Here is a 27,783-nt window from a genome sequence, read left to right as displayed (position 1 = left end):
GGGAGGGCCTGCCAGTGGCTGGGCAAGGGGAGAAGACTCAGCCAGTGGGTGAAGAGCTGTCAGAATTGCCCCTAGCTATGCTAGTTATGCTTAAATTCTACCCTGGTTCAGAGAGAAAAACTGCCAGGGTGACTGGACTTGTGTTTCAGCGTGTTCTACTATGCAACTTGTGTGATCCCGTTTTATAGACCAGAACACTAATTCTCAAGCAGTTCAAGAGCCTGCCCGTAGGTGACAGAGCCAGGTGTGGAACCCTTCCCGCCACTCCCTATCGCACATGACCACTCCACAAAGTGTCTGAGAGGCCCAGAAAGTGATGGTAGGCCTCAGCCCCCAATGTATGAGATCGGGTATGAGTTATCTAATGGGAATATTAATAAAACATCAATTAGAGAACGTGGACATGAGAACAGCAGGTTGCATAGTGGTTAAGGTGCTAGATTCCCACATAGTCAATCACAATTTGAGTCCCAGACCTGGTGGCTTGAAAATCATACTGGGCGTGTGTGTGTGCATGCCTAAAATCCCAGGAAGAAATGAAGGAGAAAAGATTATGGTGTGGCCATCCCTCCTGAGGGGGTAATTTCTCACTTTCTCTCTCAACCTCTCTTTCCAGCTAGTGTGCCTTCCCGATGGCAAAAACCTTAAAGAAACAAACAAAAAAGAACGTGGACACACCTCCCTCTCAGAGCAGACTTGCACCATGAAGCCTAGGCCCTTCCTCCTTTAGGGGAGGCCACTCTTGGTCAGTCACAGCAAAGCATCCATCTGGTCTCTAAATCCTCTCCTTGTAAAAATGGTAAGTGGAGATAGCCTGCAACGGCAGTGCTTATACAGTAAGGCATGGGGTCCAGCTGTGGTTAAACCCTCTTATTCTTAGCTCCTGCACTTTGCCCCTCCTAGATGACTGTGCTGTTGTGGGGACCATGAAGGAGCCATAGAGAATCTACCCAGATGCTCCAGGCAAGGAAGAAGGGGAGGCCTCCCGGTGCTGGGTGACTGCCAGGTGCTATGTCAGGGACAAACATCCTCTGGATCCTGAGCCCATTGCCCAGGGATGCCTGCCTGTGATATCCCTAGAGCAGCACATGCCTCAAGGTTCCAGAGAACTGGTTCCTGGCCCGGGAGCACATTACCCACACTCTGCTCACAATAGCCACAAGAGGTTCTATCATCAAGGGGCTACCAGTGGGGCTCAGGTCACGAGGAGCCAGTCTGCGGGCCATAGTATCTAGCCTGGAGAAAGCGATAGGAGCCAACACTTCTAACCCAGGAGGGGCCTGACCTAGCACATGACCCAAGTAATACCCCCAACCATACACAAGTCCTGCAGAAGCCCAGGGTCAGCACAGGCATAGGTCTGTGTCAGCTTCTCTCACAGCCTCAGCAGGGTGGTGGTTAGTGGCCAGTGCATGGTCCCTTGCCTGACAGAAGATACCTGGTGCCAGCACCCCAGGCCTCACCCCACTGGGGAGAGCCAGCATCCTGTTCCCTGAGAGTCTGTCAGCACAATGGGGGAGGTGCCAGCTTGGGTCTAGGGGAGCTGCCCAGAGGGGACAAGGTACCTCTTCACACTGATGAGATATTGCAGAGGGTGAGGTTATTCATGGTGGCCCTGCTCCCCTTCCTCTAATCCCTCTTCACTGCTCACACCCTGCTGCCCAGAGGCCAGGCCCCGGAGAGTTGCGCTTAATCAGAGCCAGGAAGAGGGCTGGGGCATCTGCACTCAGAAGTCAATAGCTGGGGGCTGCACGTTTTTCTGCAGTTGCTTCTGTTTATGCGTTTGGCTGTGAGGAATTCCTGGGCCTCAGAACAGCTGCTCTCAGGCAGTTTCTCTGGGAGACCCAGATATACATAGATATACACGTAAGTCTCTATTCTTTGCAAAAAAAGAAAACTAGACAACAGCAGGGAGGCCCTGAAGCCCATAGAATGAGGCCTAGTTTTAGTCTCAGATGCCAGGCCAAAGCCTTGCTCCTTGGGAAATAGGGAAAATCAAGGCAGCTGGGACTCTGGGGTGGGAGCCCAGCTCAACAAACATGAGACAAGTTCTAGTCATTAAGGCCCCACTGCCAAGTGGTGCATCTCCAGAGAGTCTCAGGCTGAAAAGAGCAGAGGAGGAGAGCCTCCTTGGAAAGACTCCCAGGGTTCACATGGAGGAGCCGACTCCCAGGCCAGCCTGTCTTCAGAGTAATGACTCCTAAAAGGTCTTGGAACCAGAAGTCTGGGACCCTGCACTAATGGCCTGCCACCTGCCCTGTTTTTGTTTAAACTTTCTGATGCTCAATTTCTTCCTCTGAGAAGGAGAGTTCATAATAAAAATAGTCCCCCATCTGGGTGGTTGTAAAGGTCAAACATAGGTATGTGCTAAAGAGCTTTATCAATGGCCCACAGCCATCCACCTAACACAGACACCCAATTACCCACAGCCACCCACCTACCACAACACCCAACTACCAACAGCCACCTACCCACCACAACACCAAACCACCCACAGTGACCCACCTACCACAACACCCAACTACTCACGGCCATCCACCTACCACAACACCCAACCACCCACAGCCACCTACCTACCCAACATCACCCAACTGCCCACAAACATCCAACTACTTACAAACATCCAACTGCCCTCATCCAACCACTTTCCACAGCCACTTAACTATCATAAACACCCACCTACCCAAACACCCAACTATCCACAGTCATCCACCTACCCATCACCCAACTGCCCATAGACACTCAACCACCACAAACACCCACCTCCCCACAAATGCCCAACTATCCACAGCCACCTATGCAACATCAGCCAGTTGCCCACAACCACCCAACTACTCATAGTCATCCAATTACCTACAGACACTTAACCACCTACCACCACTCCACTACCCACTGTCGCTCAACTATCCCCTGTGACCCAACTATATATAGTCACCCAGCTCCGCACACTTACCCAGTATCATCACCAGCACAGAGTAATTCAAATAAATACGTGACTATGGGAAACAGCTCTCTAATGTGGCCTGCCTCACCGGCAGGGACCGAGCCACAGTCACAGCTCTGTGTAGTGGCTTTGAAGAGCTGTATTAATGGAGGAAAAGACAAGCTGGTGGTGGGATGAGAAGCCAGGATGCTCATTTGTAGCAAACCAGACCAAGGCGTGCAGGACCAAGTGCTAGACCAAAAGGCAGGAACAGGTGGCTCAGCAGGTGCTGCCCTGGACAGGAGCTGTGCCCCCTTACCAACGAGAAGGATGACTTAGGGGCTACAACAGTTAGGCTGCCCAGACATGGGGTCAGTATTTGCTGCGTGTAACGTTTACAGATCCATGGCATCTCCAGGCTGTGTGAACAATGATTATGCCTGTCCTTAGGGATCCCTGGGGAGTCCCATGCAGCCCCATACAGCAAACACAGACTGGGAATCCAGCCTCAGTACCACCATGTGAGGACTCTCACGGGCCCGGAGCCACAGTCACAGCTCTGTGTAGTGGCTTTGAAGAGCTGTATTAATGGAGGAAAAGACAAGCTGGTGGTGGGATGAGAAGCCAGGATGCTCATTTGTAGCAAACCAGACCAAGGCGTGCAGGACCAAGTGCTAGACCAAAAGGCAGGAACAGGTGGCTCAGCAGGTGCTGCCCTGGACAGGAGCTGTGCCCCCTTACCAACGAGAAGGATGACTTAGGGGCTACAACAGTTAGGCTGCCCAGACATGGGGTCAGTATTTGCTGCGTGTAACGTTTACAGATCCATGGCATCTCCAGGCTGTGTGAACAATGATTATGCCTGTCCTTAGGGATCCCTGGGGAGTCCCATGCAGCCCCATACAGCAAACACAGACTGGGAATCCAGCCTCAGTACCACCATGTGAGGACTCTCACATTGTGCTGCTGAAGTGTAAGTGGGTACAGCCTTCTGAAAACTTTAACAAGACCTACTGAAGTTGACCATAACCCTACCCTATGGCCCACCATTTCACTCCTGGCTATGCCTACCTCCCAAACAAGTCTACCGAAAGTATAAGAATTGTCATAGAGACTTTATTAATAATATCCCCAAACTGTAAGGGACCTACTTAAATGTCCATCAGTAGAAGAATGGACAAATGCATTGGAGTATATTCACACAATGGAATATGAGTCAGTGATGAGAACGAATGAGCAATGGCACACAGCACAGTGCGTCTCAGAGACAGTGTTGCATTCAGGGCCTGGCCTAGGTAGCACGGGACCCACCCCCCTTGTCTGGAATAGGCATGTGGGATCCCACCTCCATAATGTAGGTATTGCAGGATTCTCTCCCCCCTCCCCATGCTTCCATAAGAACAAAAACAAGCAGAGGCACTCTCTGCTGCTGCAAGTCAGACAAGAGGTTATCCTTGGGCAACAGTAACTGAAAGGGGCTTGAGCAGGTCCTGGAAGCTTGTCAGGTCCTGTGTTTTGATCCCAGTTCAGTTTGCGGAGAGCCACTGAAATGTACACTTAGGATGAGTGTGCATTTCCCTATGAATGCTCTAATTCAATAGAAATATAAATTTTTAAAGGGTAAGGAAAGAGAAAGAGATGGGAAATTATTATGTGCTGGTAACATCAAAATTTTATTGGATGTTACCGACACTTACAATATTTGCTCTCTGTCTAATCCAATCTCTCTGTACAGCACGGAGAAAGAGATCCCACGTGGGGATTGGTGGGTGAATTGCTTAATAGTAAAGATTGAAATTCTTTACTACCTTTGTCAACTGGAACCGAACAGAGGTACTGAGGACACAAAGAATATATGTCTTCGTTGGGTGTTATGATGGGTTGAACGGTGTCTCTCAAAAAGATATGTTTTAGTCCTAACCCCCAGAACCTCAGGGTCTTTATAGATGCATCAAGATAAAAGGAGTCACTGGATGTGACTGGGCCCTAAATCCAATGTAGGTGTAGAACTCAGTTGTTATAAATTAAAGAAATAAGCAATCACTCTACGCTTTGATGAGAACTGTTGTAGTCCTTTGGCCCCTGCCCACATTGAGACCTGAAGGACACAAACATCACCCAACTGTGCTGAGGTCAGTCGGCCACACGGTTTGGGGGCTGACTCAGTGCTGGCTCTGGTCCAGCTCACCTTCCCTCGCCCCCAACTTTTGATCACCTCATCCATAAGGTCCACGGGATACCCCAACCTCCTCTTAGGGTGCTTGAGGTGCCGACGTAAGCCACTCGAGTGTTGGGTTCGGCTCAGGGCCTGGTCCTGATAAGCCTGCTCAGCCCTGGACTCTGTGTTTATTGCCACAACCTTTTCTCTCTACCTGGTCATGTGGGTTGAGGCCTCTTTTAGGGAACCTCCCCATTCCCAGCTTTCACCAATCACAAGTGCCCATCAAGCCAGTCTCCAAATGACCCATTTCAAACTTCACTGAGCCTCTTTTTGCAAGCAGGGCCAGATCTGTAGGACACCTGCAATTTGATTTTCAACACTGGTGGGAGTGTTCTTATGGTTGAAGTTGTTTTTTTCCCTGTGAAGCTTCAACGGGCACGGCTGTGTCTTTCTTTCCTTAGTGCCACCGAGGACACTTTTGATCCCAACCCACACACATAGGCACAGAGGCATTTTAGCACTGGGGTGGAGGTTACCTCACAGACCTCGGGACCTGCCTGGCCAGGCACCAGGCAGTGACGGAAGCTACTGCTATAAGGTGACCAGAGCAGATGCGCTTCTGCAGCCTAGGAGTGCCCAAAGCATACAGCTGCTGTGCTCTAAATAGCCACTGCGCAAGTGCACCAAATGTTCCTCTTCCTGCTAATGTCTGGGAGCAAGAACTTAATACCTGAGAGTGCCCAGAAATCATCAAGGGGCAAGGATTAATCCTGGGGACAGAACCACAGGGGCTCCATGGAGCCCCACAAAATTTACAATTCAACACATTACTGGGAACTGACCTTTCGTCCCTGAAATCTGTAGGGCTGGGAAGGGTGGAGACCCTCAGCCTCATACTCCAGCTTTGCACAGCAGAAGGAAACTAAGGTCCAGAGAGGGCAGTGGATTAGACAAAGTTGCACAGCAAGGGAGCAGCAGAGCCAGGCCCTGGCCCAGCCTCGTTCCTCTACTCTTTGGGTGCCATGTACCTCCTCTGCCTTGATGTCACTCTGGCTGAAGCCTTCACTCCCTCAGTGCCACCACGTTAGTCATGACATTAGCGCCCAAAGATGTGCTTCTCCAGCAGATGTGCTTACTGCCAGCAGATGTGCTTCTCCATGTCTCTTAAATCCATCCTCACGCGATCATCTCAGCTGGCTTGAGGCCTCCCAGCACCCCTGGCCCCCTTGGCAAGAGCAGAGGGGGAGCATCCAGTTCACACAGGGCCAGGAGCAGCCTTTCTGACACCACCGCTGCTCCTGGAAAACAAACCAAACACCCAGCCCTGAACACCCAGAGGGCTGGCCTCCACTACCTCTCTCTCTTCCTCCCTGACATGCTGTGTTCAAGCTCAGGATTGTCCGGCACAACTTCCTGCACAGCAGGCACGTGCTGTAACTGCACTGTTGAATACGGGACCACTAGCCATGTGTACCACTGAGCACTTGGAATGTGGCTGGAGAGATGGGGGAGCCAACATTTTCATTTCTTTTCACTATCTATTAACTTCAACTGAAATAGCCACAGGGGTCTGCTGCGTAGACCATCGTGTTGGACAGCACAGCTCCTAGCCCCAGGAAACTGTTCAGTCTGGAAGGTGTCACCTTCTCTGACTTGGGGGTTTTAGTCCAGACTATTCTTCTGGGCTGACCTTCACTCAACTTTCACACTCAGTCTCAGGCCTCAGCTGGAATTGCTTCTGAGAAACCCTCCTGGCTACCTTCTAAGAACTATTGCATGAGCTGTCCTCCTAAGAGCTGGCCTTTCTCAGGTGCATTGGAGGCCTGCTTGCAAGCTCATATCCCACCATCACTATCCTCTCAACCACCCGTACACATCCTGGGAGAGCCAGCTATGAACCAGGCCCCTCGTCCTGGAGATGCCCTGGGAGGCCAAACACCCACTGATCTCTGCTTCCAAGGAGAGTATAATGGTAAGAGATGTTCAGAGACCACCTGGAGTATGGCCTCCTCAGAGCCCTGTGTGGCCTCTCCAGGAGTGCTAGGTTGAGTCATGGCTACACTCACAGAGCTTGGCTCAAGGGTGGCCCAGGGCTTGTACATGCTTGTGGAGTGGCTGAGTGTTTCTGCCGAAAGGCTGTCGTAGCCAGTGTTGTGGGCAGCCATGGGCATGCCTGGAAGGTCTTTTCCAAGAAGCAGGTTGAAATTTGCTGTAAAGAGCCTACACTCCACCCAACTCCACCCCACCTCGCTAAACCACCGAGCTCCTTGTAGCTTCCTTGAGACAGTTAACGTCCTGTCTCCTAAACAAAGTCAGTACAGCTAAAACCTAGAAGGGCCAAGACCCCTTTTCGCAATTCCGTTGTTGGCAGATGGGCAAAATGAGACCCAGAAAAGGGAAAGTGTGTACGAGAGGTCACACAGCAGAAATAGCTGCACCAGGCCTGCCACTCTGTAGACATACTAGCATTTCCCAAATCCTCCACAGTGCTAACTTGGCAAGCCCAAGGTCACTTACACCACTAATTACCTAACAGATAACATTTCTTCAATATCACACTTAGATACCACACCAAAAGCACAAGCAATAGCAACAGAAAAAAATAATAAATTGGACATCCTAAAAATTAAGAGCTTGTACTTCAAAGGACACCACAAATGTAATAAGGGTCTTATATCCAGAATACATAAGGAATTCTTTTTTTTGAGAGATTTTTGCTATGGGTATGTGTGCTTGACAGAGAGACAGAAAGCAAAAAATCACCCCCCAGGGGGGATGGCCACACTGCAATCCCTTCTCCTCCATTCTCCTCTCAGGATCTTGGGCACGCATGCACACGCGCCTGGTGTGAGTTTAAGCCACCGGGTCTGGGACTTGAACCACTGTTGACTACGTGGGAGTCCAGCGACATAGCCATTATGCCAACTACTGGTCCCTATAAAGAACTCTGGCAATTTAATAACAAAAAGACAACCCAACTAAAAAAAAAGGTAAAAGTTCTGAATAGACATTTTGCCAAAGAAGATATACAAATGGCCAATAAGCACAAGGAAAGATGTTCAACATCATTAGTCCTTAGTGAACTGCAAGTCAAAAACACCAAGTGATACCTCTTCATATCCACTACGATGCCTGTAATCAAAAAGACAGATAGTAACATGTGTCATCAAAGATGTAGAGAAATTAGAACCCTTGTAGAGTGATGGTGGGATCACAAAATGGCGCAGCTGCTGTGGAGAGCAGAATATCAGTTTCTCCAACAGTTAAACACAGTTACCGTAAGATGCAGCGGCCCCATCTAGGTGAAAAATGGAGAGAAGGGGCTAGCGGTTAGCGTAATGGCTATGTTGCTAGACTCCCATGTAGTCGACCGCAATTCGAGTCCTGGACCCGGCGGCTTAAACTCACACCAGGTGCATGTGCGTGCATGCTCAATATCCCAAGAGGAGAATGGAGGAGAAGGGATTGCGGCATGGCCACCCCCCTGGGGTATGATTTCTCGCTTTCTGTCTCTCTGTCTCGCTCTTTCTGGTGAGTGTACGTGCCCTATAGCAAAAACCTCTCCAAAAATAAACAAATAAATAATTAATTAAAATTAAAAAACGGAGAGAACAGACAACATATCCACACAAAATGCACACATGAATGTTCAAAGCAGCATTATTCATAATAGTTAAAAAGTAGAAATAACCCAAACACCCATCCACAGATGAATGATAAACAAAATAGAGCATACACATACATTGGGCTATTACTCAACAATGAAAAGAAATGAATTACTGATCCACGCTATCACATGGATGAACCCTGAAAACATGATGTTAAGTGAAATAAGCCTGTCTCCAAGGACTACATATTAAATGATGCCATTTACATGAACATGCAGAATAAGTAAATTCAAAGAAATGGAAAGCAGATTAGAGGTTGTCTGGGGCTAAAGAAGGGACAAGGTGAGATAGAGGAATACCAGCAAAATTGTATGGGGTATCTTTTTGAAGTAATGGAAAATGGACTAAAATGGGCTGTTGTGATATATATACAACTTTGTACTACAAATGACTGGGCCAGCTCTGTGGCAGGGTGGTAATGCACTGCTAGATCCCACATAGCAGCCACCGGTTCGAATCCCCGCCATAGTCAGCCTGAAACACACCAGGCACATGCTCATGCCTAAGATCCCATGGGCTGGAGGACTGGAGGAAAGGGAGTGACCAGACCCTGTGGGGGGTATTCATCTCTTTCTCTCTCATGAGTGGGCACACACTCTGTTATGGATAAAGGAGGAAAAGGATAGAAAATTTCTAAAAGTTCATAAAAAATATTGAATTATAGGCTTTAAGTTGATGAACGAAGTGGTATGTGAATTATATCTTAATAAAGTTGTTTTTAAAAACTACTTGATTATTATAATCTAATCCTAAAGCAATAATATCCAGGAGCTTGTGGACTAATGTGCTAGTTATATGTGGTTTTCAATGACTATTAAAAATATCTAAACACTGGGGCCATCAGGTGGCATGGTGCTTAAGGTGCTTGGACCTTAAGTACAAACCACACAGTTCGAGTCCCAGACCTGGCGACTTGGTTTCTCACTTTTTCTCTCCCTCTGTGTTTCTCTCTGGTGAGTGTACATGTCATAGAGCAAACTTAAAAATAATAATAATAATGGCAAATAAAATCAAATAAATAATTTTTAAAATATCTAAGCACTAAAACTGTTAAAGATGACCCTCATACCATGTATGTTACACTTTAAGAGCCTTCCCAGGCCCTGCCCCCACCTGGCCAGCGTTGGCCCAGCTCAAGCCTCTCAACTTACATCCTTGACGATCTCGGAAGCAACACGCTGTGTTTATCTAATTAATTCATAATATCATAATGAGAATTTACAAAGCTATTGTGAGCTCATAGAAGACAGTCCTTTCTTCAAGAGACCTATTAATCATGGATTTTAATTTCTTAAAGCTGTGGTCATGAACCACAGCTGTTTCTGTATTCATATCGCAGCCACTAGGGACCAAGGTACCCTCCTCCCCACACCCGGCCCTGGCACACCCCTGAGGTCAGCAGAGGAGTGAACGGCTGCTGGCAATGGAACCACAATCGATGGCAGACTTGGGGCATGGTGGAGAAGGGGCCTGAGTGCCAAGAAATGGCTGGACCTGACCTTGGGAGGACATCAAGAGGACCAAGCCCAGAGGGATGGTGTCAGTAGGCTGAAAACTGTGCCTGCCGGTGGTGTAGGTTCCCACCTCTGCCCCCACCTCCCACCAGGCTTTGCTTCGACCCAAATTGAGTGTGTTCTTTCTCCTCCCAGGCCTCAATTTTTCAACCACTGCAGGATTCTCAACTCTGTTTTCATATCTACCCTCTTAATCCTGCCTCAATAAACCCACTCTTCACACCAGCCTTTGCCACACCCAGGCACAGCCTAGTCCTAAACTGTCCATTCATGGCCTCGACCTTCAGCCAATCTGGAGAGGCGGGATTCCCACAAACAGGCTGGGGGCTCAGTGTTCCAGGGGGCAGGGAGCTGTGGGAAGTTTCAGGGAGCTCTGGCACCCAGTCCCACCTCTTACCATCATGGGCAGGCCACCTGGCCTCTGGCCTCAGCCCCTCACGTGACCAGAGTGCTGTCGGGGGAAAGGCAGGACACCCTGAATCAGGGTTCTGGACGCTTGGGTTCCGCTTAGGCCATCTGCCCTCCTCCTCGAGGCCCCAGTTCCCTCATCTTTATGTGGCAGTACACTACACCTCCTCCAACTCGAGTCATGGTGAGAATGAAATCAACATAAAGGCTTATAGGTATAAAACCTCAGCACTGAGCCTGGCCCAGGGCTAGTAGGTGACCAAGAAACACTAGGGACCGAAGTGCCCGAGCAGGGTAGCAGTTCAGAATGCCATTGTCGTGGCTGTTGTTACCGACCAGGCTGGACACTTTTTAAGTCCAGAGCCTCAGGAGTCACACAGGAGAGCAAATGGGAATAGGGCGAGAACTGGAATCCAGACCACGCTCTGCTCGCTCCTGGATAGGCCTCCCTGGGTCCCCATGACTTAATTTCTTGTAACTAGGGGGTGACAAGGACCACTCCTTCTGGGTCTGACTATACCTAGGAATATTCTGCTAGACTTTGGAAAATGCATTCACCAGCTGAGAAACATAAATCTGTCTCAAAGCCTGAGCCAGTGCCCTTGAAGTACAGTTGAAGGGGAGATGAAGACATTGTCATTTTCAGCTATTGTCCCCAGATTCCTGTAATTGCCAGTGAAAGAGCCTGGCCAGCAGGCGCCTGTCCAGACCCATTTGTCACCTGCCTGCCTCCCCCAGTGAAGGAGTAAAGAAGCTCAAGGAGGTGGAGTATCCCTCTCTAGGCCACAGACCCCTCCAGAACATTCTGTAAGGAACCCACACCAGCTGCTGGCTGCCCTCCCTCCAGCTGTAGGCCCTCTTGCCTCTTGGGGGTAGTGAACTGGGCTGGCTATCCCCACGCCTCACAGTTATAAAAGGGCGGTGTCCAGTGTCTTTCTCTGAGGCCAAGCCCACTGCAGCTCCTGTCTCAGGACACTCGGAAGGAGATAAGGAACTGCATTTCTATGCACAGAATAGGGAGAAGGGTCTGTAATCTCAAGCCCCCCTGCCCCACATCTGCCATCTTCCTCCTGGCTTTCTTTCTGGGAGGGTGGGCAATGCCCTCCAGACAGTCTTGTCCCACCTGCCCCAAGCAGCCTGGATTTGGGGCCAGTCCAGTGCGTTCTCTGGGAAGCCCAGGGCAGGGTACCTTCCTATTCAGGATATCTGTGCAGAGAAATGAGAGGCCCAGAAACAGCCTGACTACAAAAATAGGCCTTGAGCTACAGTTGCAAACTAGTAGCTATATATTATTTGACCTGGTAAATATTTTAAATGCTTCTGAATTAGTTACCACCATTTTAAAAATGTAAACATTAAAACTAAGGGGTGGGGGAATAAACCCATATTCCCATATTTCTAGCGTATCTCTTTAAAAAAATTTTTTTTAATTGCCAGAGGGCACAAGTGCTCACCAGAGAGAAAGACAGAGAGAGAAAGACAGAGATTCCCCTCCAGGGGAATCTGGTTACACCACAATCCCTTCTCCTCCATTTCTTCATCCTGTCAGGATTTGGGGCATGCATGCACATGTGCCCTGCATGTTTTTTAAGCTGCAGGGCTGAGATTGAGACTGTGGGTGACATTGTAGGATCCAATTCTCTTGACCACAAAGTTATGGGGCTGGCCCTCTATTTTATCTTGAAAACTAGAAGTCAGGCCAGATGGGTAAGATCCAATGAACTAGCAGACAGCTGGCCGCTCCTGGTGGGACCCACAGGCTCAGCTGGCTGCCGTCCCTGCCTGGCCCATAGCCTCCTAGATCCTCCTTGCATGACCCTTTTGGTTTTCCACCTGTGCTTTAAGCACAAGAAAATCTTTCTTGCCAGTGCAAAGATGACCTGTTTGGGACTAACAGAAGATGACCACCCGGGTACCCAAGTCTCATGACGATCAGAGAGGACACTGCAGACCATGAACATCTATTGGAATCCCCTGGGTGGTCTAGCTCCCCAAAACTTGTCTTCTGTCATCCCCACAAATGCTCATGTGCTACAGAGGGTTTCTAGATCGACGTTGGTGACACGGTTTTTATTTCATCTAGAACAGGGCAAAGTATAATCAGACGGTCATCTCAGGTGACCATCAAGTTTTATAAGTAAAGTTTTATTGAAACACAGTTCCCCCTCCACTTAGACATCATGTCTGGCTGCATTGAGCAGGACAGCAGACCAAGTAGCTGAGAAGAGACCACACACCCTACGAAGTCCCAAGTAGCTCCTGCCTGACCCTTTAGGGGAAAGGCCGTGGGCTCCTGAGCATGGTGGAAAGATGTAAAAGTCGTATTCCAGCTTCCCTGAGTCAAATACAGATACTTATTCTCACAGGGATAAGGATGACCCGCGAGTCGGTTTCACTCGTATAAGGAGTGAGGTGGGGAAGCCTGGGGGAGGAGAGGGAAGGAGGTGAAGGTTGTCTTTGTTGCCCCTTTTGCCATGATAAGGGGAGTCAAGAGTAGCTGCCCACAGCTCACCCCGAACATTCTGGGAGGAAACATTGCCCTTTCCAACAGAAATTTGGTACCCGCACATGTCCGGCTCCAGCACGTCCCTGCCCAATCCCAACAGGCCGCAGGCACTTACTTCATGGGCTTGAACAGCGCTTGCCCGTAATTCTGGAACGTCATGATGAGCTTGAGCTGCGTGCCCCCAGACTTCATGGCTGCAGGAAGGAAGGAAAGAGAAGCAGGCTCATTCGCTGCCCTTAGACCCCTGTTCTCCCAGGTGAACGAGGGGGCAGCTCTACGCCATAGGCCAGGCTGGGTTCCTTGGGAGTGGCCAGCAGTCCCCCGTTCTGCATGGGAAGTTTGAGATTTTCTGTAAAGACATTCCCACCCTCATTGATACTCAGCAATTAGAGCTGGAGGCAGACTCTCCCGCATGGTCTGATTCATAGACAAAAGGTTCTAGCTTCCAGAGAAGATGGCCAGGCCTGTTTAGCCCCAGCAATGCCCCACTCCTCCCCCCCACACACCCGTATACACCTACACCCAGCCACACTTATATACTCACTTCCACACACTCATCCACACATCCATGAGAGCTCTGCCCCTCTGCCCCTTCCCCCCACACATGCACACCATGGTTTGCCTGAGGAGAACTGGGAGTGAGCACTCCAGTAGAAGTTTCTGGAATTTGCAGTTACCTTGAGGAGACCTCGAAGGCTCTTGGGCAGGAAGCACCTTTCTTTTTTTTTTTTTGAGAGTTTTTAAAAAATTTTTATTTATTTATTTTTGCTATAGGGTGCATGTGCTCGCCAGAAAGACAGAGAGAGACAGAGAGATAGAAAGCAAGAAATCACCCCCCAGAGGGGATGGCCACACAACAATCCCTTCTCCTCCACTCTCCTCTCGGATCTTGGGCACGCATGCGCACGCACCCGCCATGAGCTTAAGCCACTGGGTCTGGGACTCGAACCGTGGTCAACTACGTGGGAGTCTAGCAGCATAGCCATTACACTAACTGCTGGTCCTAGGAAGCACCCTTCTCATCAGAGGCAGCTTTCACCATCAGGGTGTAGAGACCTCTAGAAGTATCGTTCTGGCTACCAGCCACCTCACCAACTCAGAAGGTTAGAGAATTCCCAAAAGGACACTTTTCTCCAGATCTTGGATTTTTTTTTTTTTCTTAAATAGACAGACAAATACAAACTATTAAGGGGATTCCCCTGCTGGGGTAGAGGTTGACCTTGGCTTGGAGCATCCCTGTGAGTTCAGCTGGCTACAGTGAGGGCCCCAGGCCATCCCAAAACACAGGGTGGGGAGGATGTGGTCACACCATGCAGACTGACCAGGGCCAAGTCATGCAGGAGGATGGTTCAGTGTGTTTGGAGGCCTGTGTGCTCTTGCCAGGCACCAGTACATGTAACATGTAAACCAGAATCCAGGGAGCGGGTAGGACAGACAGCACATTGTAAACAGTAAGACACCTTCTGGCTGCTCAGCCTAAGAGGTAAAGAGGGAACGAGGTAGGAGGGAACATGTGGGAGCTGGGGCCCAAGCCAGCCAGCTTCAGGAGCGGCTCTGGGGAGATGACATTTAAGCTGCTCTCGGAAAGAGGGACAGAGGTTGGCCCTGACCACACTGGGGTGGCATTGCCAGCAGAGGCAGAGCCCAGTCTTTCAAAGGGCTGACACACCCCAGAGGATGGGAGGGTGGAGGGAGGGGACCCATGAGCAGAGTGATCTCAGAGGGGCCCCAGGAGCAGTGAGTGTCTGGCACTGGGTAGCACCTGAGCTGACTCTGTTCTAGCTGCTGCTGTCGGGAGGGGATTGCAGGGCCCGAGGGTGGGAGCCAAAGGTGGGGAGGCTGGGGCACCTGTAAGAGGTGATGAGGATTTACAAGGCTAGAGATGGAAAACTCCAAGAAACCTCTGGGGTCTGAGGAGCCATTTGGTGGAAGGGTGTGGGGTGTAGGGGAGAGGGCCAGGCTGAGCCTTGGGTTTCCGTTTGAGCAGCTGGATGGCTGAGGAGGGGTAGCAAGGAGACCATGATGAGGCCCAGGTAAGTGCAGGTGACTGAGATACCTGGAGACCCTCGGGGGAGGTGTACACGTGAGGACAGTCTCCTAAGTGAGAAAGTCAGCCACCAGCAGACGCACATCTGCTTTCCAGTTTCTCCGCGTGAGGGGACCCACAGAGGCCTGTGTGGCTGGCTTTGTGCTGACAGGGAGGACCAAAGCTTGGGAGGGGGGCATGAAGCCTGGGAGAAGTGGCAGGCTGGGGAGGGTGCCAGCAGATGGCATTCCTTTAGGACAGGAAGAACTGTCGCAAAGGGACTGACGTCTATGTGGCAGCTGGCAGGAAGGGCCTGAGACAGCGGCTAGGAACAGTAGGTACTGAAGTTCGGGGGATCAGGAAGGGCCTGGGCGCACTACAGATCATTCAGTGGATACGAATTCTCCCAGAATACCAGGGATGGGGGGAGAACATGAACCAAAGTCTGCGCAGAAGCTAGAGCCTCCACCCGCAAGGGGGCATCTTTTTAGGCACAGAGTGGAGCTGGGGCAGGAGGCTGAGTCTGAGCCTGACAGCCCACAGGAAGGGTCAGGCATCTTCTGAATGTGGACTGCGAGGCTAGCACTTTGGAGTAGTCTTCTCTTTGACCTCAGTTTCCCCTTCTGTTCAATGGGGGCCCCCTTCATGGGGTTGTGTAAAAGTCAGAATCAAAGTAGGGAGCTGTAGTATCTGACCTGTCCACATCTCAAGTTGCTCACCTATAATGTAGGGGTGTAACGCCCCTGCCCCAGGGCCATGCTGAGGATTCGTTGGCCACAGCAGCACCCAACAAAGCTCACTCCCCACAGCAGATGTCACACGAGTGCGAAGCTCCCTCCAGTATCCGGTGGCCCTCACTCCTACTGAGAGCTTGGCCCAGATCCTGCCTGGCCACATGCCCCGATGCCCTGCGAGGCAGTGTGTGCTCTGGCCATGGCCCTGACAGCTGCCGTGTTTGATGAGCCCTGGTCTTGGAACCCAGGACACGAGGCTGCACTCCTCGTGCTACCAGAATAGTGTGTGGCCCGGTTTGTCAGAGAAGTTCTCTGAGGCTGTGCCCTCACCTGGATAATGAAAGCAGCAACAAATGTCACTGCCCCCCAAAACACTGGAAATAACCTAAATGCCCAGCCCTGAGGGCAGGTGAGCAGTGCATGAAAACACTGAACATTAGAATATGATCCCACCTTCTTAACCAGACCAAAGAATGTGTAGTGATCCAGAAACTGCTTATGTTTTTACTATTAAGCAAGGCAGCTTATAAAACATTTATACTCTATGAACCATTTTCTTCTGAAAAATATGAATACAAGTGCATGGCTGTTAAAATTGGGATGTATAGATAGGAACCTTAAAACTCAGTGGTCCCTCTCAGGAATAGAACTGCAGATGATTTAAATTTTCCATTATTCCTTATCTGTGCTTTCTTCATTTCCACAATGAATGTTTATTACGTTTTTAGTAAGAGGAAAAAAAGAAGTGATGATTAAAAAATTAGTGGCCCGATTAAGCCCTATTTGATGTCCCCATTTCCATTTAATAACCAGGGTCACTGGATTTAATTATTCCTTCCTGAACCAATCAGGGATAGTACATCAGCTCTTTCCAGGACTTGTAATGCAGGGTTTTTTAAAATAACAAAATATTATGCAAATCCGGCCAATTTAATCATTGCTGTTCTGGAGGCAAGTCCCATCTGCATTGCTATATCCCTGACCCTGTATTACCAGCTCCTCCCCATGGAGCAAATAAATAATTAGAAATTAAAGGGCATTAAAGCCTCTCAGTGACTAAGGGTTCTGACCTGGGTTCACCATTCAGTTTACCAAGTGGGTCTGCGACCGAAAGGATTGGTGTTATGCTCTAAAGTCAGATATGGCCTTACTGTAAACTGCCTTGCAGCATGGCAAATGCTAACAGCACTCACCTGGGGTGGGCGAGCGGTGAAGCTTCCCACAGACGCATGCTAAGTGATCATCCCCACTGTCGCAGAAGAAAGGGGCCCAAGCAGGCAGGTTGAGGCAAGCAGGTGGCAGAGCCCGAGCACAGACCTGGCCTGGGGTAGGAGAGTGCAACTCCAGGTTTTCTTCTTCAAGACAGACAGAAGGTCATGACTCAAGGAAACACCACCCCTTTACTAGGAGAGAAGGTCATAGGAGAAGCCCAGGTATGTGGGCAAAGGCTTCAGGTATGAGAGCAGATGGGGATGCCCTCACCTGGGTGGGCTTCTCCAGTTGGACAGGGTGGACAGAGGTCACCTCAGCCTGGGGAGGGACCCCACTGAGTGGTGATCCCACCAATCATGTTCCCAGAAGTCAACCTATACCCTGAATGAATCTCATTGACTCATCCACTGAATCCGTGCAACTCTGTCTGTAGCCACCACCCAAATCTAGACAACCATCATCGAGCCACAACACACATCGGGCTCCCAGCTTGTTCCTCCCCAACAGCACGCTGGATAAACCACTCCTTTTGTACATGCTGTCCCTCCCCAGCCCACCTGCCCTGCCCACCTCCTCTAGTTAGTCCTACCATTTTTAGACCCAAGACAATCCCTCTGCATCTTCCCTGGCATCCCTGAAGAGTCATATCCCCCAGATACATATGAATATGCATCATTAATTAATGTCAGTTAATTATGATTAACAAGTACCTCACTAATAGAACACCCTGTACTTTATTTCATAATGCTCACCAGCGCTTAGACACTGGACACCACAGACCGTATTTCCCCGGAACACACCACAGGAGGGCAATGCTAATGTGTAGTCCTCCCCTTGGAAGAACCCTTGGAGATGTTGACATTTCTTCGGAATATAAACTTTCTATGCAAAAAGAAGAAGAATGACTATGACTATAGGAATACTAATGGACTTTGGCACCTGGCCCCAATCTGCATGACTTTGGGCAAGTCATTTAACCCCCACACAGTTCTGGCAACCCACCTGGAAGTTCCTGAAGAAAGGACCAAGAACAGGCCTGAGAGGAGGAAGGACCAGGGGTGGAGATCCTACACTCTAACAGAGGGAGGGGGGGCAAGGAAATGTAGGGCCCAGCTCTGCCAGTAGTTCCTCACAGCTGCACCAGGTAGTCACAGAGGACAGGTGGGGGGGGGGTAAGTGGCCCTGGGACTATGACACAGCCACCACTCAGCCTTCATTTCCTGAGGGAACAAGGCTGGAACCAACAGTCTCCCTATCTGTAGCAAGAACACCAGTCTGTATTTTGGTAGGCCAGCTCCTGACTTTCAAACGAGTTCTATATTTTAAAGGCCTATGGATGGGCCAGCCTGTGGTATGGTAGTTAAGACAGCTGGATTACCACATGACCGACCGCACGGTTCGAGTCCTGCACAGTTTAGGCCAAGGCTTAAAAAACATGCTAGGCACATGTTCATGTGTGCCCAAAATCCCAAGATGAGGAGGAAATGAAGAAGAAGGGACTATGATATGATCGCCCCTCATGGGGGGCAGGGGGATGCTTTCTCACTTTCTCTTACTCTCTCTTTCTCTCTCTGTCTCTCTCCAGCAAGAGTATACATGCTTTGGCAAACATTTTTAAAAGTAATAATAAAGGCCTATGAACCACACACATGCCTACATGTGAGACATCCCCCAGTGGCTGGTGGGAAACGCCAACATTGCCACTCTTGGCCTTGATCATCTCTTCTGTGAAACAGGACAACTACCGTTCTCGGGGTTGTGGTCAAGTAGGTAGCCCCACTGTTTCCACAGCCACTGTCTTATTTTGAAAGTTAGAGTAAAGTTATGTTATTTTGGAAGATTAAAAGGGTTTGGTGTTTGTGCTGAGAACAAGAGTCTAGCCCAAGGATGGCTCACATTTGGAGACTATGATCCAGGAGGGCTTAGGTCACCCTGTTCTTCCCACCCCACCCCACCCCACCTGCATGCCTTGGACAGGAGTTCTGCCACATGGCCCAGACTTCAGGGCCTCCAAAGAGCCCCTTATGCTCACTACCTTTCAGCATCAGGAGACCTGAGCACATGGAAAATGGCCTAAGGTGGTGTCCCCAATCATCTGGCAGAGGTGGGCACCCCAGACTGGCATTATGGACACCTGCTCTGACATAAGAGCCTGTAAAATGTTAAGCTGAGGGCTGAAAATTTTTCTGGGCCTCGGTCTACCTGCCCTCCACTCACTGGGGGGCCTCTGGAGGTCTCAGCCTTAGAGGCAGCAGCCAGGTCAGTACTGCCCAAATTTCAGTCTGGCATACCACACTCGAGAGACGCTTTTGCCCTAACAGCTTCCAGTCTGGAGTGTCATTTATTTTTTGCCTTTCTTTAAAGCAGCTCACATTTATTTTGAAAGTTGTATTTACTTAAAAGGGAAACTACAGCTTTGCCATGCTGGAAAACGTATCCCTCCCTGCAATTAGAAGGAATGTTGATGAGCGCACAATTGGCATCCACCCCCGTTGGTTCCTTTAAGCTCAGCTATAGTTCTCTTGACTGCATCAAGGCCTTGCCGGCCCTGCTGGATCACGGCATCCCCGAGATTTAAAAAATACCAAATGCATGACACCACAGCTATGTGTGACTGCAGCTGCAGCTGCTGTCTCTGTTCAATGCAGAGAAGACAGGTGCTGGGGCTGACGCTTTGCTTCCTGATCTTCCATTACATGGCTGGAAAGAGGGTTGACCTGGGCCTGAGCTGCCACCTCTGCCATGCACCACCTAAAATTGTCCTTTGTGTGTGGCTGTTGTCCTTCTTTTGGGATGACCTAAGGCCCCTCCCACACTAGGCCCCGGGCAGCTGACTGACTGGGCATCTTCTGTTCTCGCTTTCTGGGTCCGCTGAGCTTGCTTGCAGTGGTAGCAGCCACCAAGGGTGGGAAAGAAGGCCAAGCCTTCTGAGGAGCCCCGCCCCCTAATCAAGAAGGGCTGCCATGTCCCCCACCCCCAGGTACCCACAGGCAGCTCCTCACGTGGGCTGCCCCAGCTGAAAGCCTTTTGTTCCTTGAAGCTCACTCGCCAATTAGTCCCAGATTCTAGCTGGATTCATTCTTCCTTTTTTGGCAGATCAATTAGTGCTGAGGACTTCTGTCCCACGGAGTCAGTTTCCTTTGTTCAGACACGTTCTCCCGACCACCGGCTTTGTCCCGATCTGGATGGAGCCATGTGAAGTCTGTTTTTTAGGCCAGAGGCTGCCAGAATCCCCACATGCCAGTGTGACTTCTTCTTTTTTTAAAAGTAATTCCAAGTAGAGAGTAGTTAATTGTGTCATTTATTCTTTGCATCCATAATTGTGCATGATAGCGATTTAATTATCACTGGCCCAAGCCGAAGGCGCTGCATGCCTGATTTCAAGCTGTATAGAGGTAGATAATATCCCAAGCCTCTTTAAAGGCGGCAACAGCCGGTTACCAGGCAGCCAGGAGCCTAGCTATAAATAAATCTCTGCTAGCCGTAACCAGCTGTACTATAGGCCACACGGAGCTCCATGAATTGGATCAAGTGGTTCGAACAGGGGAGATTTAATGGAACCATTCTGAGAGAAGGCTTCAGGAACCTTGCAAGCATCGTTCTCCATGACAACAATATTTCTGGACTAACATATAATAGTGAGAGGAATAACTTGAAGATTAAAGTAACCCCCCCCCCAGGGGTCCAGATGGCTGAGAGGACAAAACCCTGAGCTGAAAGCAAGGAGGGGCTCACCTTGGACAAGTGTCTTGTTCTGGGAGGCTTTAGTTGCCCTCATTGTTGAATGGAGGTTCAAAGGCTCCACCCTGTTCTGGGTCACAGCAGTGCCAAGGCCGCCAGGCAGCAGACAGCCCCTGCTCAGGAGCCCCAGCCTTCACAACTGCCACACCCTCCTCGCCCACGCCACAGACCTAGCTGAGGGTTGCTATCCCACTCAAGCCACTGGGTTCTCACTGAAACTTCCAGCTGAACGTTCATCCTCACAAGAGCCCTTAGAGTAGCTGCCCCCAGAGCAGCTGCAGTTCTTAGGTCAGCCAGGCTGAGAAATGAGGACGGCGAGGGGGCAGATGCTAGAGGAGAGTACAACCACTTCTCGCTTTCCAACCAATTCGCTTAATGCTGTACACGTTCTCTGGAGACACGGCAGCTTGGTCTGGATAGCCCCTCTGTGCCACTCTCTGCAGGCCCTGGACATGGGCCTGATACCTGGAGTAACTCCTACAGCTGCTCACCTTGCAGGTGAGAGTCTCCTGCCTCCTCAGGAACTGTGGGCTCACCCAGGAGCATCTCCAAATCTCGGGCAGCAGGGACAGTATCCCAGCACTGAGGCTGAGGCCCTAACAAGGCGAGGGCTTCCCTGAAGGAGGAGCCTTGGCCTGCACTGCAGAGCTGCTCCCCACAAAGCCCTGCTCAGCAGGTGTGCTGCCCCACTGTGCGTTCACCTTACTCCTACTTACCCACTGCAGCCTCTCAACCACCCTGTGAAGCAGACATCACAGGTCAGTGGTCTTCACAAATGCTGAGGACAGAGTGTTTGGCAATTCTGAATGTTTCAAGTGACCAAAAGCACATGTAGTGCATACATGGTGTGTATCACATAAGACCCCGTGTGGGCCTGGGCAAAACCCCATGATCAAACACAGTCTGTACCTCAGAGGACTATGTTAACCTTCACTCTAAAAGAGAAAAATGGGATTTATTACTCACTTTGGCCATTTAGTTTTTGTCCCCAAATAAGTTCAGATTCAGATCTGGATTATAGGTTTGCGAGTTGGAGGTTATAGGATTTAGATGATAACCACCCCTGTGTTCCAGGGGAGAAACCATAGGCACTAGAAGGTTAATCTGTTTGCTCAAAACCACCCTGGCTAGACTGACAGAGACAGGATTCACACCCAGACCTGTAGTCCCACCTCAGTGCTGAGACTCTATTTGGCAATCCATGTGCCAACACCTGGCGGCACCTGCAGAGTGACTGGCCTCGGATGGGCCCTGCTCCCAAGAATACCAGATAGAGCCAGCTCAGCCAGCCTTGTCCAGAGGACGAGTGAGATCAGTTAGGTAGCCCCTCAGTAGTCAGAGAGATACAGGACTTACCTCAGGGCCCACGGCCAGGCCAAGGCCCAGAAAGGTTAGAGATGCCCTGACTACAGGCTCTGTCCACCTCCCTATGATGTCAGTCAACCTAGGTACCATTGTCCTGGGATGGGTAACCTTAAGAGCATAGGATGTCCCAAGGCCAGGTCTATCAGGATGGATGGGGGACCCCTATGGTAGGTGAAGCTGCCTGGAGACCTTCCCCCTATAGCAGCTCTCTGAAACTCCTGGGTGCAGAATTCCCCACACCTCTGCTCATAGTGGTGTCCAGTGAGTCTGGGAGATGGATGGTCCCTGGGAGACAGAGTGAACAGTCCCACCAAGGGCTTGGCCAGCCTGTGGAATCTATGCAGCCCAGAAACAAAGCAGTAGTTAACACTTCACATGCTTGCTCATATTCACCACATCATTCCGTCCTTGCAATATTCCTTAGTAGGCCTGGCCCCTTTTGACAGATGAGGAAACTGAGCTGAAGAGAAGTTCACAAGGAGAGCAACAGAGGAGACTCTTCAGCATGAGCACTGTACTCCCTTAAGATCCTTTCTAAGTGTGAAATGCTGTTCTCATTTCCCACCCTCTACAACAGAAGCTTTCTTGCAGAAGGATCTCTTCACTCTTCTCCCAGGGGAGACATGCTTTAAAAGCTCCTGGGCATGACTTTGCGGCCTGAAAGCATTCATCTTTCTTAGGTGTCAGCCTGTCACAGGTGCAACTCCTGTACTCCTGGGACTGTCAGATCCATGGAAGAAACAGACCTTGTGGAGGCTAGATACATCTTCAACTCCCTACTACCCAGAAAGGAGGCTGAATTGCAGGAGGTGCCCAGTAAAATCTGCTGAGGGGATGAATGAGTTGGTCAAAGCTCTGGATAGTTTTTTTAACAGCTGTCCCTATTCTTGGGAGCAAAAAGGACACCGCATGTGACTATGACTATGACTGTTCCCCAGCACAGCCCATGACACCATGGGCTCCTGCAAAGGGAGCAGAGGGAAGAGATATTCACGAAGGCCTAGGACGGGGAAAAGCATTCAGATTCCTCCTGGGCAGCAGGTGAGGAGAAAAGCAGACTACCAGTTTGCTCCAGTCAGCTCTCAAGATGGACTGATCACATAGTGGAGAGCAGGCTCTGACTCCTACTTTCCCAGGGCAGGTGAGTACCCTGCAAATAACTTGGCACCCAGGCAGAGGAAGCAGGAAACATCTTTACAGAGCTCCAGAGAATTCATCTGTTTGCCTTGACAGGTAACACCCACTCCCCTACTTCAGCAACTAGATAGAACCCAGGTCACTAGACCCTGTTAGCACCAGAGCTGCTTGTGAGACACATGTAAAGATAGTGCCTGGAATTCTTAGCCCATGACATGTATGTGCAGAGGCCTGCCCTTGGGCTCTCTCAGGCCTTCTTTACCCACCCACAGCTGTGGGCATCCAAGGCAGCTTCTTGCAAAGCCCAAGGAGCAATTCTTCTCATTCCAGGGCCTCAGCCCAGTGCCCACTGCTCTGAGCCACAGTGATTCATAAGGACCTTTGCAGAGATCACCCACAGGCCCAGGACAAAGGCACCAAACCTGCATTCACAAAGGGCCAACCTGTTTCCTTAAATTAGCAAATGGATGCACTTTTTTGTCTGATTCAGCAGATCACAAAGTATTTGGAGACATCACCTTCAAACTGCTCCATCCTGGACATTTGGGTCTCCATCTTAGACGGAAGGGAGACCTGGTTCCTTCCCATCAATATAAATATGCACGAGCCTCTCCGCAAGCCCTGATGGAGAGCTGTTCAGAATCAGCAGCCTCCTCAGTTCTCAGCTGTGTCTCTCTACCATGCTGGGGGTGTGTGCAGAAAAGCAGAATGAGTGCATAAGACTCAAGTGCATGAGACTCTTGAGAAAGGGGCCGTGGCCCCTCTATGTGTTTCCTTGTGAAGGGGAGGACCTGGGGTCTACTTGGTGTTCTCCTGAGGACCACTCAGGTAAGGAAGCACAGTGCAGTAAGAAAACTGCTGTGGTTTTTCTTGCTCACTCATCTTGCAACAGAACAGCAGCACATCTACAGCTGAGAGCATCTAAGTCATCCATCCCTCCCTTCAGAGGCCATGCAGGCGCCTCAGCCTGTGCAAATCGCCCCAGGAGGTAATGCTCCAGTAATGAGCAACAGCTTCCCAGATCGCTATAAAGAAAACCAGCCCTAAGCAGCCCTGACACCATCTCGAGCCAGCATACCAATGACCATGGGAAGCACACCAAGGGCACCTACCAACACTGGTTATCTTCTGAGAGCTGAGGTCATGCAGCAGAGCTTCGATTGCTGGGTTGTGTCTAGAGTATAGCTCATATCGGTTAATGCCAATGTGGAATTTGAGCCAGTTGGGATAGGAGTCCACTGCTGCCTCCCCAGTGGGTGGGAATTCTTCACCTTCAGCACCTTCATGTGGCCTACAGAAAATGAACATGATCCAAAGTCAACAGAAAAAGAACAGAGGAGATAAACAAGGGGAGATGACCCTGGCCATCAAGGTTGTTAACTCTGAGTTCAAGTAAATGCAGAGCTATTGAAAGGTGCCTCTCCTCAAAGAAGCCCCTGCACCGTCTGCACTTTCTTTTGTGGCTGTTGTTCTACCAACTAATAACACATCTAAAGGCCTGTAATTCTTATTTACCCTCAGGAGACGCCACAGACAGCTATAACTACAACAAGACTAAACCCAGAGCGTCAGCACTATCCGCCCTGTCTGTCCCGGGGTCACCAAAACTCCCTGACAAGTATGATGTCAACGTAGGGTGCGAGAAGGCCCTTCCTGGGAGCAGAGGAGAGAACCTATCTTTGACCACAGACTGCATGAACATCACAGGCACGCCCAATCTGTCAGAAACCCTCCCTGGGCTCTGCTTTTGTTTCAACAACCAGGGGTAGGAATGATGCAAGAGGCTAAATTTGATTTAATGAGAGCAGTCTTAGGTGGGGAGAAAGGAAAAAGGCAGCCACTCAGTCCAACCAGGCTTAAATTGAGGACCTGCTGCCCACGTACTCTGTCCTTATATCCCTGGGGTCAAGGGCTGGTCTGGAGGAGGGACAGACTCTGCTGAGCTAAGGGGACAAGCAGAACTCTTAGCTCTGATTCACCTGCAGGAGAGGCCCTTTCAGTCCTACGTTCTGTGCTAAAGCAGGCATGAGGGTTGGGCTGGAAGTCTCCCAGGAGCCAGCTCCCCCACTGCTTGGTCACTCTGGACTGCCCAGAGAGTCGCAGGCCCAGGGCCACTGCTCTGACTCCAGTTTCTGAGCACTTCCTTGAACCTGGTCAGCAGACAAAGCTTGGAGGTTACCAAACAGCCCAGTCTGTTCAGACAGAAAACACTGGGCCTGGTCAGATTTCAGGGAGAAAGGATTTTCATGGATGTTTTGGAAGCCTGGCCTTTCCCCTCTGTTGCTTGGGCAACCTTTTGCAGGTATTTATTCTAGCCTTGCTGGTAGTTAATATTTCACTACTCCTGGGTGAAGCATCTGCTTATTTTGATCCATGGGACTGAGGGAAAGGCTTAGGGGGAAGGGTTTAAGCCAAGACGGTTTTTAAAAAATGTCTCTGGGCTGGCTTCTTGCCTTTTATAAAGTCATCACCCATTTGCAGATGGCACCTTTTAGAGGCCAGCTGCTGTCCACACCCTTGCTGGGAGGGCCCCTTTGTTGTGCCTCATTGCTGCCAGCACAATCTGCGAATTTTGTTCCCAGTAACTGGTTTTAAAAGACTCATTAGGCACATCAAGAAACGAAGGTATCCATCCAGAGTAATGTCCCAAGTACCTGAAAACCAGGCAGTCCAGTATCTTCCTGGGGGAAGGTGCCTTTTCACTAACCACCAACTCATTCATTCACTGCCGGGTTCCATGACCCCAGCCAGTGCTCAGAGCTGGCTGGCACCCTTCCTTGTAAACGGAGCCCATACACCCCTGGTTCCAGGTGTCCAGCCAGCCCTCCACACCAGCGGATCCAGCTCCCAAACCACCAGGCAGCCCTTCTCAAGGAAGAAGTCATTCTGGAGACAAAGGCAGTGCTCAGAGTGCAGGCGGCATGCTGCCCCACCCCACAAGGCACTCCAACCCCCAGCCTCTTCCATGAGGTCCTCAGCCTCTAGGGATCCCTGCGTCTGGGGCTGTCGCCACCTGGCCATCTCGGGGCCGTCCCCACCTTCCAGTCCCCACTCACCAGTCCGGGTTCTCCGCTGCCTTGGGGTTGAACCTCATGTCGCTGTTCACGTTAAACAGGACATCGTCCTCTGTTAGCTGTGGAGCGGAGACCCGGTAGAGCGGGTGTTCGAACAGCCTGGCTAAGAGCGAGCCCTCTATGCTCGGGCCAGGGGGCGGTGCCGACCGACGGGAGCCGAGGTCTCGGAGCAGCGGCCGGTGCGCGGGGTCGCGGGGTCGCGGGGCGCCGGGATCCTGACCCCGCAAAGCACGCTCGGCCGGCTCGGCTGCGGGCGGCAGTTTCTCCAGCGAGTGGGACGTGAGGTTGGAGGAAGGGTCGGAGCTAAAGTCCTGCAGGATGCGTAGCGTGTGTTTGTTGGGCCAGCCTGCTTCGCCCGCTGCAGAGGCGGCGGCCGGAGGTTCCCCGGGGCGGCCCCGCGCCTTGGCCCAACCAGGCGCCGCTGCCTCGGCCGCGGGCTGGGAGCACGAGCAGCCGGGCTCTCCGGGGGGCCTCGCGGCACGCCGCTCCAGCTTGGGCAGCAGGTCCAGCACTATGTGCAAGGCGCAGGCCACCAGGAACACCATCAGGATGAGCACGCGGAACCTGCGCACCAGGATCATCTTCATGGCCGCGTGAACCGGTGGGCTTGGGACTCAGGACACTCTACCCCAGCGCGCTCTTGCCCGCGACCCTCTAGCCTTGGTTCGACACGAAAGCTTCACCGCCTCGCGGGTCAAGGTCCATCCAGCGCCCGGACAGCTACCAGCTCAGTGGCTGTCCCCAGGCGCGGACAACGTGTAGGACGCCCGCCGCCAAAACGCCGGCTCTCCGGGCCATCTCGGGGCCGTTCCCCTTCGGCCTCTCGGGAGCAGCCGCGCCTTCAACGGCCGGGCCCAGTGGCCTCAGTCCGCAGAGCTGGGTGCTCAGGGAGCAGGGGGTGCAGCCGGGTGAGGCCCCACGCACGCAGGGGCTAGCAGGGGTCTCCGGGGCTGCAACCGTGCTCATCAGGCGCGCAAGGGCCTGACTCGGCGGCCCATCCCGGCCGGCGACGAATTCAGGGGGTGGTGGCAGCAGAGAGACGCGATCCGATCCACACTACGGTCCTTTCAGCGGGCTTCGCGGGCCGCACTAGGCACACAGCCGGGCAAGCGGGCGGAGAAGGGGCGGTTCCTTCGGGCAGGATTCGGTTCCCTCAAGCTGCAGATCCGTGGGAGACTGGGGCCGAGACGGCGCAGGACGGCGTGGACTAAAGGGGCCGGAGCAGTGGCGGGAAAGGGGGGCACCGAGGGGCCGGCGGGGTCCCCGGGCAGGTGCAGCGGCGGTACCGGGAGCGCAGCGCCCACACGACCGAAC

The 27,783-nt window shown here is 51.2% G+C and overlaps 1 protein-coding gene across 1 annotated transcript in view; it reads right to left on the bottom strand.

The window, feature by feature from the left end:
- Positions 1-27,056, bottom strand: part of FAM20C (FAM20C golgi associated secretory pathway kinase) — a 69,327-nt gene extending 42,271 nt beyond the window's left edge. The window contains exons 1-3 of the mRNA XM_006141356.3: positions 26,452-27,056; positions 24,508-24,686; positions 13,296-13,374 (exon numbers count right to left, since the gene is read on the bottom strand). Of these exons, the coding sequence (XP_006141418.1) occupies positions 13,296-13,374; positions 24,508-24,686; positions 26,452-27,056 (863 nt within the window). The remainder of the gene's footprint in view (positions 1-13,295; positions 13,375-24,507; positions 24,687-26,451) is intronic.
- Positions 27,057-27,783: the final 727 nt, after the last annotated feature.

This window comes from Tupaia chinensis, unplaced genomic scaffold (assembly GCF_000334495.1).
Source record: "Tupaia chinensis unplaced genomic scaffold, TupChi_1.0 Scaffold000052_1, whole genome shotgun sequence".
NCBI lineage: Eukaryota > Metazoa > Chordata > Mammalia > Scandentia > Tupaiidae > Tupaia > Tupaia belangeri.
Note: the sequence above shows the minus strand (reverse complement) of the source record. Positions and strands in the feature narration are given on the sequence as shown.